Source organism: Balaenoptera physalus, assembly GCF_965194825.1.
Source record: "Balaenoptera physalus genome assembly, chromosome: 5".
Taxonomy (NCBI): Eukaryota; Metazoa; Chordata; class Mammalia; order Artiodactyla; family Balaenopteridae; genus Balaenoptera; species Balaenoptera physalus.
Window position 1 is genome coordinate 14,336,510 of NC_138884.1, and position 15,342 is coordinate 14,351,851.

At 38.8% G+C, this 15,342-nt stretch overlaps 1 protein-coding gene across 7 annotated transcripts in view; it reads right to left on the reverse strand.

Annotated features, from left to right (window-relative positions):
* The window catches only part of LOC309660793 (uncharacterized protein), a 249,950-nt gene that overhangs the window by 40,737 nt on the left and 193,871 nt on the right, over positions 1 to 15,342 (reverse strand). For 6 of the 7 annotated variants that reach the window (XR_014263609.1, XR_014263610.1, XR_014263611.1 and 3 more), the window contains one exon: positions 8,118 to 14,430. Coding sequence is in view for 1 of the 7 variants with exons in the window: in XM_082461908.1 (XP_082318034.1) it covers positions 14,263 to 14,430 (168 nt within the window). In the remaining 6 variants the exon portion in view is untranslated. Of the gene's footprint in view, positions 1 to 8,117; positions 14,431 to 15,342 lie in introns of those variants that run through there. The other variant, XM_082461908.1, reaches the window with a different exon arrangement.

Consider the following 15,342-nt stretch of genomic DNA (forward strand, 5'->3'; position numbering starts at 1 on the left):
GTTTCCCTTTAAACAGTAGCCTCATGTAGACAACGTTCCTACCTTTTTAGTCTAAGTGAAATGAAGGATTTAATAATGAGAACTTCAGTCTAGGAAGCAGATTAATGAAACAGATTTTGGAGTATACTAGAGTTTGGAACATCTGGCAATTCACATACTATATGGGAGAATTTATACGTTTTACAAATAGAGGCTTATTTAATGATGTGTTTGTGGTATGTGCTGAACCCAGGTTGACTGATTAAAATAAGGATCTCACAGGACCTCAGATGCAGGACCATTTTAAGGAACTCCTTTTTTTTTTTTTTTTTTTTTTTTTAAAGAAAAGACCATGCACAGTAGATGGAAAAAGATTTCATGTCTTTATAAGTAGTAGTTAAGTCTCATGAAATTTATGTTGGTATGTTGCCATAGATCAGCAAAATCTGTATAGAAAAGGAAAGAAAAAATCCAGGAAAGCTTTGAGAAGTGAAAATGCCCCTCTCTGACACAGAAACAAGTAGTAACAGCCGCAAACCTGTCTGTGTGCTTATGCCAGTGTGGAATGTTGTTCAACATATGGAGAGCTTGGCCCTTTTGCTGTCAGCCCAGGGCAAGGGATGAATTATCCAGGTAAAATCAAGTTCCTTCTTCAATAGATGCAAAATATTTTCCCCATGAGATGTCTAATAGTTCAGGCAAAGAGCCGTTGAGCAAAGAATTAAGAAACTGGCCTGATGTTGTTATATACAACTTTTAAAGTAAGTTTTCATGGTAGTTTAAAAAAAACAGGGGTAGGTTAACTTAAGATTTTCTTAGAAACATTATCATGAGTGTTAGTAAAAATCTCCCATTCTAGTCTTCTTTATTGGAAGAAATAAAGGCAGTAAAGAGAGGGAAGGATCACCATTCAGAGTTTACCTTTTTTTTTTTTTTTACTTTTCTATAAAGTCTTCTAGTTCCAAGCCAGTTATTATGCTTAAATTTCCCAAACAATTATTTTAAAAATTCAGTAATCAGGAACTGGGCTAGATGAAAATTATTGGCCTATTTCTATTTCCTTGGGTTCCCCAGTCTTTTCAGAGGGAGGAGGGAGGAAGCAGGGAGAGCAGTGCTATTCAATCTGAAAAGGGACACATGTCTCTGATCTGCACTTGCAGTTCCCATCATCCTTTCGGTTGTCGCTGTTGTTTTGTTCAGGACCTAGTCTCCGTCGTGATGTTGATTGTGACAAATTAGGGAAATCTGTCAGAACAGGACACTTCACATGCTTGGAAATTAAGGTGAAATGCTCCCCAGATTAACATCTGCTTTGCTCTTAGAAGATAACTTTGCGGGCAGAGTAAAGAGAATAAGTCACTTTATAGCCAACTCCTTTCCATTTTTAGGTCTGTTCAAGAAATAGATGGGACTCCGTATTCTAGTTGTCAGCTTGCTTGGTACAAAGCACAAAATCAAAGGTGTGCCTAATCATTGAATCATACGTGTTTTATCTTATTATGTCCTCTCAGCTCTCTTTGCTGTGCTTTTCTATTGGTCTCCAAATCATACCAGCCTCAATTACCTTAGGGGCTCTCACACATAAACCTAGTTTCCACGCTCTGTTTATCTCCGTGAAACTCACATCCACCTTTGAGTTGTAAATGTAGGTGAACAAGGCAGAATAAAGAAAAGGGAAAACCTTAAAAAGTTTCATCCAGGGGTGAGAATGAACACTGAGGGTATTCTGCTGTGCACATTTCCACATGTATTAGATTCCTGCAAATTGCCTTAGTTCAATTGGTAGTTCAAATCTAAAATGTTCCACACAATTCCATTTGTAATGGAATGTCAGCAAGTACAAGATTTACAACATTTTTTTGAATTACATAATTTACAATTATCATCCTCTACTTATTTTCCCAAAACTCATGATTACAGCACAACTATCCTGAAATATCTTACTGGTAAAAGTATTCCTTGCCTAAGCTCCTCATCGTAAATATCTAGTTTCTTTGTGCTTTGGTAACACACTCTGTTGCCCACTTTGTGAACCAGTTCTTGCTCTTAAGTCTTTTTAGCTGCTATGGAAGGCTGGTTTTCTAGCTCAGTTGTCTGTTATTAACCTCTTCATTTTGCTTCTAGGATTAGTTTAAACTACAGTGATGCTAGAAACTCTAAATCAGGGGTCTCCAACCCCCGGGCCGCGAACCGGTATTGGTCAGCGGCCTGTTAGGAAGAGGGCGTCACAGCAGGAGGTGAGCGGCGGGCCGTGAGCGAAGCTTCATCTGCTTCCCCATGGCTCCCCATCGCTCACATGACCACCTGAACCATCACCCTCCCCCCGGCCCCCGCTCCGTGGAAAACTTGTCTTCCACAAAACCGGTCCCTGGTACCAAAAAGGTTGCGGACCGCTGCTCTAAATAGAAGCGACTATTGCACAGCCATGGGGTTGGGAGTTTGTTGCTACCTAAGCTGTTGCATTTCTGGCATCAGTTTGGTGAGGGGAGCTGATGGAGATTACCGGGGGGGAAAGATTTAATCGCCCCCTCCCAGATCACTCACTGGATTAATCTTCTTAGAAAAAAGAAGAAGGCTATGTCTACACTTTCCAGGAAGCAACCTGTTTGTAAATTCACCAAATAAAAGGACATTAGGCAAGAAAGGAAAGGTCAAAGACTAATACACTGAAAATCACTAGTGCCCAAATTCCAAACTGCTGTAACAAATTTAAGGCAATCACTAACCTCCTCAGAAGAGAAGATTCCAGAATTTGTGATGAAGCAGGAGCAGCTAGATCTAAAATCCTGACTTTTGTCCCTTGATTTCACCTTTCCCCTGGGAATTCCTAACTAATTTCACCTGCCACCATTATGATGGCCATTAGTAGAAGTGGTAGCGGGGGTTATTGATTCCCATCAATCTTTTAATTCCTCACAACATGATTGAGGCCATGCTGGATCATTCTAACATGTAATTACTCAAGGCTAGAAGAATCTTAAAAGTGAGATAAAATGGCACAATACAAGGCAGTCTTTAAAATATAAGTTACCTAAATACAGTTTTGAGGTTTCTTGAGCTGTGCTGTGTAATACAGTAGCTGTTAGCCACAAGTGTCAATTAAGTACTTAAATTAAACACAGTCCAAATTGAGATGTGCTGAAGATATAAAATGCACACTGGATTTCAAAGACTTAATACAAAAAAAAAGAATGTAAAATTAATAACTTTTATATTGATTACATACTAAAATGATAATATCTGGACATATTAGGTAGGTTAAATAAGATACACTATTAAAATTATTTTCACCTGTTTCTTTTACTGTAAAGTGGCTACTAGAAAATTGCAAATTACACATATGATTTGTAGTATATTTCTTTTGGACAGTGCTTTAGAGAAATGCTCTAGCAATGTTTTTGCCTCGCTCCCAGCCTGCCACCTTTGTAGAAACTTTTAGGAATATATTGGCTTAGACTGGGGATTTTGAATGTAAGAAGACCTGGGTTTATATCTCAGTTCTCCGCTTACTACCTGAGTGACTTTGGACATATTACTTAAAACTCTCTGCTTCAATTGCTTCAGCTACAAAATAGGGATAATAACATTGTGTCCGCTTGCGTTATATGGTTACTGTGACGATTACACGAAACTATAAATTTCTTGTTTGCCTCACATAAAGAATCACTTAGTTACGACTGGTGTTATTTATACTCTTAATTCCTACTATCCAGGGATTCTCCTCAGTTTTCTTATTCATCATATCCAGATGAATCTAGAGAGTAAAACTTTAAGAACACTCAGTATTATCCCCTCACCCGCCTAAATAAATTATACCTTAGGTTTCTTGGATGGCTGACACCCAGAATGACACCTTTTCAGAAGAGACCAGGCCTAATAATGGAGATGTAATCTTCTAGGCCATGGCTGGGTGATCAACGTTCATATTAGAAATATGTACATATAGATATAGGACATATATAGTTGGTTCATTATATAAATTAGCAAAATAAATCACCTGTTTTTATAATTTTTATTGGAATATAGTTGATTCACAGTGTTGTGTTAGTTTTAGGTGTACAGCAAAGTGAATCAGTTATACATATAAAAATCATCTTACGTTGAAGAGGGAATTTGACATAAAATGTCATCAACTAGAGTGACTAAATATTGATATTTCATTGAATAAACTGTCTTGTTCTGTTTTTTAATGGAATTGTCTGAAATAGTCCAGTATTCAAGATCGGAATCAACAGAAAGAATGTTTATAACAGAAAATATTATTTTACTCTTATAAAAACAAAACAAAGCAAAATGATGGCAGATCTGCATTTGGAACATTGCATGCAATATTGTTTGCCAAGCCTAAAACAAGCATAAGAGAGTATTAAGCTCACAGCAACTGAAATAATCAAGAAGAGAAAAGTGCTTCTGACTAACTATATAAAAAGAAAAACCCAAGTGTGGGAACATAAAACCTGTGAAGGTGATAATTAAATATTGGAGGTGCAGGTTTGAGTATGACTAAGGCCATCACCTTACTTACTAAAGTCCTTGATTCTAAAACTAGTACACAACTCTAGAATTTGAAAAAGGCATTTTAATGCATATTAAATATTAAATGAGGCACCACTTAATTGGATACATTGCCCCAGGGATAACACAACAAATAAAGTTTGAAAGGGGGTTTAAGCTAATTGATGGATGCTTAAGCCATAATAGGATCTTTTTAAAGGAAAGTAGAGATGCTTTGGAAATTGTCTAGAAGGCTGCTATACCCTCCCCCTTAAACATGCTTTTGTGTCATTATTAGGCTCCTATCTTGGAATACGGACAGAAACTTCCTGGTTAACTATAACAGAAGAGACAGAAAGCAGGTATTTAGACCTTAAAGTAGACTTTAGAGAGGTAGCCACTTGGCTGCAGGAATGAAGAAGAAATGCAGTTCAGCAACTGGAGTTGACACAGATGTGGACAAGGCCACCAGGTGGGATGTTTTAAGTGGTGTAACGTACTTTTCCCTGTAGGCAGGTGGAGCCCAGTGGCAGTATATTGAGGAGACGGCTACTAGAATCCAAGTCAGGGGACAGTGGTGATTAGATAGAGGCACCATAACAGTGTGCCCAGTGGTCAGGGACTGGATCCCAGGTTCTTCATGGTACAGAAGAGGAAGAGACAAAGGCTTATAGGAGTAAGGCAGAGCATCGGTCCTAAATGGGTTGTGGCTCTAGGCTAGTGGTTCTCAACTGGGAGTGAGTTTGCTCCCCAGGGACATTTGGCAATGTGTGGAGACATTTTATATTGTTACTGTTGGGGGTGGGTGGGTACAACTGGCATCTAGTGGGTAGAGGCCACGGGTGCCGCTAAACCTCCTACAATGCATTGGACAGCCGTCACCACAAATGTCCATCTGGCCCAAAGTGTCAATGGTTGTGCTGTCTACTACTCTAGGCAGATTTCTGAGGCAAAACTTGGACACAGAACAATAACGCTGAAGTCCAAACTGGGTTATAAACTGGAACCTGGTGCTGGTGCAAACTCGACTAAGAAGAGATCAGGACCAGCCTTGAAACAGTTATGACTTGATACAACATCCCCAGCGTTTAGGCTACAACTCCTATGAGGCAGTGTGGTATAGAGGGAAAAAGTAAACCTACTTCCAACCGTAAGTCTCCGTGGTTCAAAACAAGTTTTATAAGTTTGACTTCCTTGTGTCAGATTAACACAGCAGTTTCAGATCTGAGGGATATCGTGAAGATCATAAGGTAATATATCCAAAATGCCTACCACAGGACTTAAAACATCATAGCACTAGAATGGCAAGAAAGTTGCTGCACCCAACGTATAATACAGAAATTATATCTGCCCTTGGCAAAGCAACAAAATATCCTGTGTCTAAGTCTAATGAACATTTATAAATACTCATACTCATCTTATTTGGCCTCTCAGCAATACTGATCACTGCAGTTGCCATGCTGCATTCTTTTTTTTTTTTTCTTAACATCTTTATTGGAGTATAATTGCTTTACAATGGTGTGTTAGTTTCTGCTTTATAACAAAGTGAATCAGCTATACATATACATATATCCCCATATCCCCTCCCCCTTGCGTCTCCCTCCACCCTCCCTATCCCACCCCTCTAGGTGGTCACAAAGCACCGAGCTGATCTCCCTGTGCTATGCAGCTGCTTCCCACTAGCTATCTATTTTACATTTGGTAGTGTATATATGTCCATGCCACTCTCTCACTTCGTCCCAGCTTACCCTTCCCCCTCCCCGTGTCCTCAAGTCCATTCTCTACATCTGCATCTTTGTTCCTGTCCTACCCCTAGGTTCATCAGAACCATTTTTTTTCTTTTTTTTTAGATTCCATATATATGTGTTAGCATACAGTATTTGTTTTTCTCTTTCTGACTTACTTCACTCTGTATGACAGACTCTAGGTCCACCAACCTCACTACAAATAACTCAATTTCGTTTCTTTTTATGCCATGCTATTTTCTAATTGCTGCTCCCTTATCTGATTTCCCAACTAGATGTGCATAAGCTCCATAGGTGCAGGAATGGCGTCTCTCTCGTTCACTTGTAACCTCATTGCCCACATAAATAAATAAAAAAGTTTCCAATAAATAAATGAACAAAACCTAGTTAAATAACCTCTAATCAACCAGAAGGCAGGAGTGCTATTGATTATACACATTGCAGAATTCTTCTATGATGCCTATAGCGTCAGAAAGTTCTGGATCAATTTCAATCAAAAATCTCCTTCTTTTCAGTGGCTCCATTCCTACTTGATTGTGGGACCCACTGAGTTGAATGCAAATGCCCAGGGAATTCTCTAGGAAGCAGAGCTATACCAATAGAGAATCTCTGCTTTTTAGATCAATAATTCTAAACACTAGAGAGAGTTGGGGAGATGGTTCCTGAATTCTCACTCTGAAAGGAAAACACGTTTCTAAGTGTTTGGATCTATAATAGTGCCCCTATTCAGCCTGGTTGTCTTAAATGCTTGACCCAGTGCCAGGCATGGAGTAGGTACCGTAAACATGTGTTTAAATAAATTATTTAAAACTCAGAATATATTCAAATTCTCTTTTTCATAAAGTTTTAGAGATATTTATTTCCCTATATTCATAAAGCTACAATGCATAGAAGAAATAGTTTCTCAAGAAATTCAATACGACATTTCCAAAGCTCTCAGGTACTTTGATAGCAAATTTATTTGAAACATTATAAGGATGTCAATAGTGTATGCAAATTCAACACATTTAACCTTTAAATTTATTGCATTAGACTTGTAGTTAAATAACTGAATATTACTATGCCTTATCAGATTTGTTTTTTTTTTCTTCTGAGGTCAGTAAACCTAACTGTAGACCATAAAGTTGCCATCTACGAACAAGTACTGATCTATATATACATAGAAATGACTCCTGAATCCATATAACCTTGCAAGAATGTGTATCCTTGTAGAAAGGAAATGTTATAATAAAAAAGGGATAATATATACATAAAAGTTACGTCTACATTTAAAGCAGCAGTTTGATTACCATTCAATTATAATCATCTTCTATACAAGTAGAAAGTAAAAGACTAAAAACTTTTAGTTAACCTTTAAGAAAAGAAAGTTTTAAAGAAGCATTATTGGGACTTCCCTGGTGGTGCAGTGGTTAAGACTCTGTGCTTCCAGTGCAAGGGGCCCGGGTTCGATCCCTGCTCAGGGAACTAGATCCCACATGCATGCCGCAAGTAAGAGTTTGCATGCCACAACTAAGGAGCCTGCCTGCCGCAACTAAGACCCGACACAACCAAAGAAATAAATAAAATAAATATTAAAAAATAAAAGAAGCGGGCTTCCTTGGTGGCGCAGTGGTTGAGAATCTGCCTGCCAGTGCAGGGGACACGGGTTCGAGCCCTGGTCTGGGAGGATCCCGCGTGCCACGGAGCAACTGGGCCCGTGAGCCACAACTACTGAGCCCGCGTGTCTGGAGCCTGTGCTCCGCAACAAGAGAGGCCGCGACAGTGAGAGGCCCGCGCACCGCGATGAAGAGTGGCCCCCGCTCGCCGCAACTAGGGAAAGCCCTCGTACAGAAACGAAGACCCAACACAGCCAAATAAATAAATAAATAAAATAAATTAAAAATAAATAAATAAATACATAAATAAAAATAAAAGAAGCATCATCATAACTCATTTGTCGAACATTTTATTTTACAAAACATTCTCTTACTCATGGCCTCATTTTGGACACTTAATATGGACATAATTCCTTATTAACTAAAATTGAACCACTATATTATTTAAAACACCTTTCCTTTTTGTTTTTAAGGAGAAGCCTATGAGTTGGACAAAGTTAAAATCAGATGAGTTGTGAAATACAGTGCTCAATATTCCAAAGAAATATATAATTAAAGCTGATAAGATTAAAATCATTTTCCATTGTAGCTGTTCATATGCCGTATGTTAAGGAGTTCCCTATGTGGGAACACATAGTCTCAAAGAAGTATATATCTTATTACAACCCTCTTAAACTTTTCATTTAACAAGCAAACAAATAAAAAGGTGTCTGATGCTTGAATTAAAGGTCAATGAAACAGTGAAGGCCCATGGGTCAAGCACAAAGAAGTCCCAGTGAAGTTGAACTTCACTGGTCTGAGTCTAACTCGCCGTACATAACCATAGTTAGCATAAGCTTTCTACACAGTTGGTAGCAATCAGATACATATTTAATGTGGTTTCATTATATCCTATAAATGCTGGCAATAGAATAATCTCCCCGGGGTATTCGGTGAATAATAGAAAAGAGAAAATGATGAGCACATTTAGCACATGCACCCATAACCTCATGATAAAAGGCACCATTTCCCCCATACAGCACCTGTTGTCATAGCTGCTTTAATTACTTTTCATTGTAGTCAGCAGCTTGAAATATTTATCATGGAGCCTATAATTTCCCAAATCCAAAACTGAAATCTACCCAAGTGACTACAGGAACTGAAATTTTTCTCACTCCTCCTACTTCTGTGCTTAACTTGCAAAAAGCTCAAAAGCTCTAAACAAAATATCTTTGAGGGAAGCTTCATTCAGTTAGGAGTCCCGGTGCAGTACAAGATTACAATATGTTCACACAACATTCAACAGGCAGCGTATCATATCACATTTTGATTGAAATAAAGACAGAAATCATTTCATTATTAAATATTAAAACATTCAATGTGCTAAAATAAAAGATAAAGCAAATTTAAAGGTTTTTGTAAATAGGTACCAACTAAGAACATATTCAGTCAATATTTCTAGGATTTATCCTTCCCATCAGTTGAATATGAAATTAGGTTTGATTTTAGCACTCCTTCTCCAGTGAATTATTGGTTATAAATCCCATGCTTTGGCTATGTTCTTTTGATTGTGAAATATGTTGTGATCTAGAATAAAGACTTTTTTGCTGTCTTTATTAAAGATCTAAAGATTGTTTTGCAGTCTCTTTTAATCTTATTTACTTAATAAAAATGTATTTATATTTACATCTTACTTACTATAGTGTACTGCTGTAATGCTACACAAACATTAACTCATTTAATCCTAATAACAAGTCTATCAGGTAGCAACTGTTATTTTCTCTACTTTACAGCTGAAGAAATTGAAACACAAAGAGATCGAGAAATTTGCCTACAGTCACTGAGGCCAGTTAGTGGCAGATCAGGGACTCAAACTCAGATAGTTCAGCCCCAGAATCTGTGTTCTTACCTTCTACATACTACAAGCCAATTTAATTTCCCAGGAAGGTCCTTATGAATAGAAAAATAATTTCACATGAACTTCACTAATTCAGTTTGTGAGTAAGAAGACCAGTTCCAATGACTGGATTAGCATAATTCAGGGTCAAAAATATATTTTGCATAGCAACCAAGTAAATATTCATGTCCACACACTGACACAAACATAACCGATGTGAAAGTTTCACAAATTAAGATTACCTTACTACATACATATTGTACTTCATTTTGAAAATGCTGCTTATAGACCAAGTAATTTGCTTTCACAATGTGCTAATATAGTGGTTCTCATACCTAGTTACCCATTAAAATTGTCTGCGGAGATTTTAAAACTAAGGAATGTGTGAGCCCCACTCCAATCAATTAAATTAGAATCTCTGCTGAATAGCGTTTTAAAAGCTATACAGGCGATACCAAAAAACTGCCATGGTTGAGAATTTCTGCACTATTGAAGCCAATATATTTAATGTGAAACACATTGGAGTAGATGAAACTGACAAGATGTATTGTTATTATCTCTAGTTGAATACAGGACTTTTGATTATTTTCCATTAGCATCAGTTTTGTATGCTATAAAGACCTATTAACTTCTTGAAGAGGTGTTAAAATATTTTATTTTCACAAGTAGCTTAATATTCATTCTTTAACATTATTTATACTGTTACCACCTAACATAACCTTTCTTAATTAGTGGATTTTGAATCAACAAGGTCTTTTTATTTATTTATTTATTTTTGGCTGCATTGGGTCTTTGTTGCTGCACGCCGGCTTTCTCTAGCTGTGGTGAGCGAAGGCTTCTCTTCATTGCGGTGCGCGGGCTTCTCACTACGGTGACTTCTCTTGTTGTGGAGCACGGGCTCTAAGCGCATGAGCTCAGTAGTTGTGGCGCACGGGCTTAGTTGCTCTGTGACATGTGGGATCTTCCGGACCAGGGCTCGAACCCGTGTCCCCTGCATTGGCAGGTGGATTCTTAACCACTGCGCCACCAGGGAAGTCCCCAACAAGGTCTTATTTATTTAAAATATTTATCTATATGGCTGCACTGGGTCTTAGTTGCAGCATGCATGTGGGATCTAGTTCCCTGACCAGGGATCGAATCCGGGCCCCCTGCACAGGGAGCACGGAGTCTTAACGGCTGGACCACTGGCGAAGTCCCAACAAGGTCTTATTTTAAATGGGCGGTTAAATTACGGAACGAAAACAGTGGCTCTTTGACCAAGATTGAGTTAAGATGAATAATTGTTTAGTTCGACACAAAACATGTGGTCTGGTTAATTCTATGTCCATAATTCCCTCCTTTTATTCCATCCTTTCTCCCCCAAATCTTATGATGGTCTACAAGTGAAAAATTAATATTACAAACTAATTTAAAGTTTAGCGTTTGCACAATGAATTGCCTTGTTGAAAAAGTGCTGTGGCTACCAAGTTTGATGCACACATAACAACCTAGTTCTTCAAAGACAAGACCCGGGTCTGCTGCTGCACCTCACCTAACGTGCTGAAGTGGAGGGAAGCCACAGGCGCACGTGGAAAATCGCTAAAATGGGAGAGACCAGAGCAAGATTGAGTCAGACGTTTGCCAAAATGGTCCCAGTTGTGTTAACGTGATTTTATTTTCTGTTTTTGATGTCCTATCATTGGTCCTTTCTTATTGTTGTGGTTTTATGGTTTTCAACCTAAACTGGCAATACTTACATTTCTCTGGTCAGCATTCTTCTGTGTTCTCCACAGTGAATGACTGTCCAAATTTACAATTTCCATCAACTTTAAATTGACGGTGTAGCTTCACCTCCCCAGAGAAAACAATGGCCAACACTGGCCTCCGTTTTCAGCCTCCTCCATCTCAAAACTTCCCTCTTACCTCCCGGGTGTCCTCCCCCTTAAATCCCATTCGGTCCACTGTAGGCTCGTTTCCCTTTCTCTTAAAGTCATCCGTGACTTCTGACTTGCCAAGTTCAACATCCTATTTTCAGAGGAACCTCTCTTTTGCATAATGTAATATATCTTATTAATTTACAACTCTTCTAATTTCTAATTTTTATCAATTGTCTTAATCTGAGCTAAAAATTTCCTTCACCCAATCCACAAAGAAAGGGTTTGGTTAGCAAATTAGCAGTAAAAATACCACATCTGAGGACATTTTAAACCTACTTAATTACCACAAACTATTTGTACGACTTTAACACACAACTTTTTAAATTAAGATGAGTGCTGCCGATAATGCCTCAGAACACCAAAACAAGATCCTTTTCTGGAAGGATTTTTCTTTAGAAGGATTTTATTAGCATTATTACAAACTACTGTAAGTCCTTGAAAGTTAGAACACTACTTTTCTTCTAAGTATTTCTTTAATTTATTATGGGCCTTGCCTGTAATTAGTCCATGTCAGTGATGTTTACCCGCATTTATAAATGTCAAGCTTTTAGACAGAACCACTTGGTATTTAAAGAATTATTCCAAGTAGGAATAACTTTATTTTATGTTTCTTCTCTAGCCTACATGGTGAAAAATAGTGACATCCTTCAGAGGAGCCATCTTACTTGTATTGCCCAAATGTGTGTGAACTTTTTGTGTCAGTTACACTGCCCTGAACAGGAGGGCTATAGCCAACTTCTTTCCTGACTGACAAGTCTAAACCACTTCCCCAAACTTGAATATACTTGGAGAAGGAAAAAAAAAAAAGGGAAAACACCAGGTGAGCCAGGCTGTTTTGTTTCCTATGTTTGCCAGGTTTGTGTGGATAGGGTGAGGTTCTCTTAAGTCAACAGAGTCTATGTTAAGGCAGCAAGAAGGTACATGTTGTGCTTCCTTCCACTATGAGTTTACACTCACACAATTCTCTTCTCTAATCCCAGAGTAGCTCTAAGCAAAACTGTAGACATGTGGGGCCTCTAGGTGTTATCTAACACCCTCTGAAACAGCTGGGAACACTTGGCAAGACGGCGGGGGACACCCAGAGATTTCTGCTTTCTTCCTACCAGCCCCTGTAGTCACGTGTGGTTCTCACCACCCCGATCGCTGCCCTTTAGATCACTGCCTCTATTCATGTATATGTTTGGAGATTTTCCTTTGCTAGGAGCAGATTTCTGCATTCACCTCACTTTTATGATGGAGCTGATGAAGATATGCAAACCTGGGAGACATCTGGTATTTGATGTTCCATTCTGCAAACCAAGACTAGGAATATATAGGAGCGCAGAACAACTATACAAATGATGTTGGCTTTACTGCTTTAGCAGATAATGTAATAGACATAGGAGAGTGATACATTCTTTTAGTGGCACTTTGATATCAGCAACAGTATAACTGCAAATTGACTATTAGTTTTATTCTATTTCTCCCACTTTGTAGTGGTTTCAGTTACTTTACTTTGGCTTGTTTTGGTTTGGATTTTAACCTCAGATTAAGCCACATGAAAGAAGGAAGCTTGAAACTCCGTAACGTAAATTAGAGTTCTTCAACACTATTGACATTTTGGACTGAATTGCCAAAAGTCCCCAGGGGGCAAAATTGCACCAGTTGAGGACCACTGATCAAAGTCATACAGAAATCAATAGTATTGAAGAATAATCACTTCCCCCCAGGTTCCTTCAAAATCAAAGTTGCTATCAAAAACTATTTAGGAAAGTAATTCAGTATGTACAATATTTAGGTTATTTTATTTTGCATGTATTACATCATCATTATAAATGAAACTCAACTTTTCTATGTCAGTGTTGACCGCTTGAATAACGCCCGCCCCCAAAGACAGGAGGCACTTTGCACAGGTCCCAGCAAAGCAGTCTGAGATGGGGCATGTGACTATGACTGCTACTGTGGATTACGATGGTTACGATAATTTTAGCAAATTCAGGATAGAATAGTCTACATGATTACAACTATCAATAATATTATGCCCATTACTGGGCCTACCATTTTATATTTTGACATTACAACTTTGAAATCAGCTGTGTATACTCTGAGACTAGGTAAATATCAGCTAAGGTGCACTGTGGCTTAATTTTCATGTACTTGTTATTCTGAGTTTTAAAAAGGTGTGAGTTTAGCTCAGAGCTTTGGCCTCAGTGAAGCATTGCCTTATTAGTAACACTAGCAAATTTAATAAATAATGCCCCAAATGTACAAGGACTAAAACACGAGTTTACTTATTGCTCATATAAAACCCAAAATAGATATTCCTAATTGGTAATTGATCTCCTTCATGTGATGTTCCAGTTCCTTCCACCATGTGGCTTTGCCATATTTAACATATGCCTTCTAAAGTCACTCTGTTGTTTTACAGCAAACAAAAGGAAGAGGAAAGAACATGGAAAGTCACACAGGTTGGTTTTTATGGGCCTGCTGTATAAAATGAAGGGATGGCAGTTGAAGACTCAGATAAGGTGCCAGCTTAAGGGACATATGTTGAAGGATTTGGACTCTGCCCTCCAGGGTGCATATATGCATTGAACCAATGGCTGATAAACGATGCTGTGTCCCCAAGAGCTGCAATATACAAATCTGGAAAACCAAGATGTAGAATTACGATTTACCAGGGTTTCTCTTGACACTTCCATACTCAATGGCTGCTTCAAGTGGGCAATAGCAGACTTCTCGTGCCAGAATACCAGCAAGCAGAGAATAGCATAACCAACGTGGATTGCCGTGAGGAGCTCAGAGGAAGCGCTGTGGGCTCTCTTCATCCTTCCGTGACCAGATAGCTGTGAGTGGACAAAAGCAGAAACTCTGGTCCTTAAGAAAAAGTAACCAAGGGCTCAAAACACTTGAAGTTGGAGGTCACTCCACTGCAAGCAATCCAGGCTGCTAAAGTGCTATCTGAAAAGAGAGAAATCTAGAATTTCTATGATGATGTAATACATGCAAAATAATGATGATGTAATACATGCAAAATAAATTTCTTGGTGCAGGAAGAAGATATTTGGTTATAATTACAACTCTGGGACAAACTGCAAGAGATGAATTGTAGCTTGGTTTGTTAATATTCTGGGAAATTGCATCTGGCCACTAGCTTGAAGAATTGGATTTGCATGCTTTTCCTCTCAGGAAAGGGATGGACTGTACCAATTCCATTTAATGACTACTCCAGATTCACACATATGCCTTTTCCAGTCAGAATGGCTGAAGCAGCTGCTTGTGTGTCATTGAGCCCATCTGCTGCTATTGCTATTGCCACTGCTTCAGACTGAGATGCAGGGCCACCTAATGGAGAGAGAACACCACGGCTGTGCACAGGCCTGCCCAGACCGTGGGGCCTCTGGTTCCCCTAGCAAGTGCCTGCAAAAGTCAGGTGATGCAACCAGAAGCACATGGTAGTTAATGCCCCATGGGGGACACTTTGCCCAATGGGAGACAGGGGATAGAAAGGAGTGCTTCCTCTCCCAGAACAGTGCTCAGTCTAGCATTAGTTTTGCATGGCCTCTCTGACAGTGTCCAGTGGGACAAGCAATTACTGGGCTGTAAAGAAGCTGTAGCATTCAGCTTTCTCTTCCACTTTCTTCTTCCCTTTTTTATTTGTCCTTTCCCACCTCTCAAACTTCTCCCTTTCTTTCTCATTTCTTCCTCTCCCATTCCCTGCCCTTTCCCCTCTTCTTCTTCTCTTTCTAAACAATTCG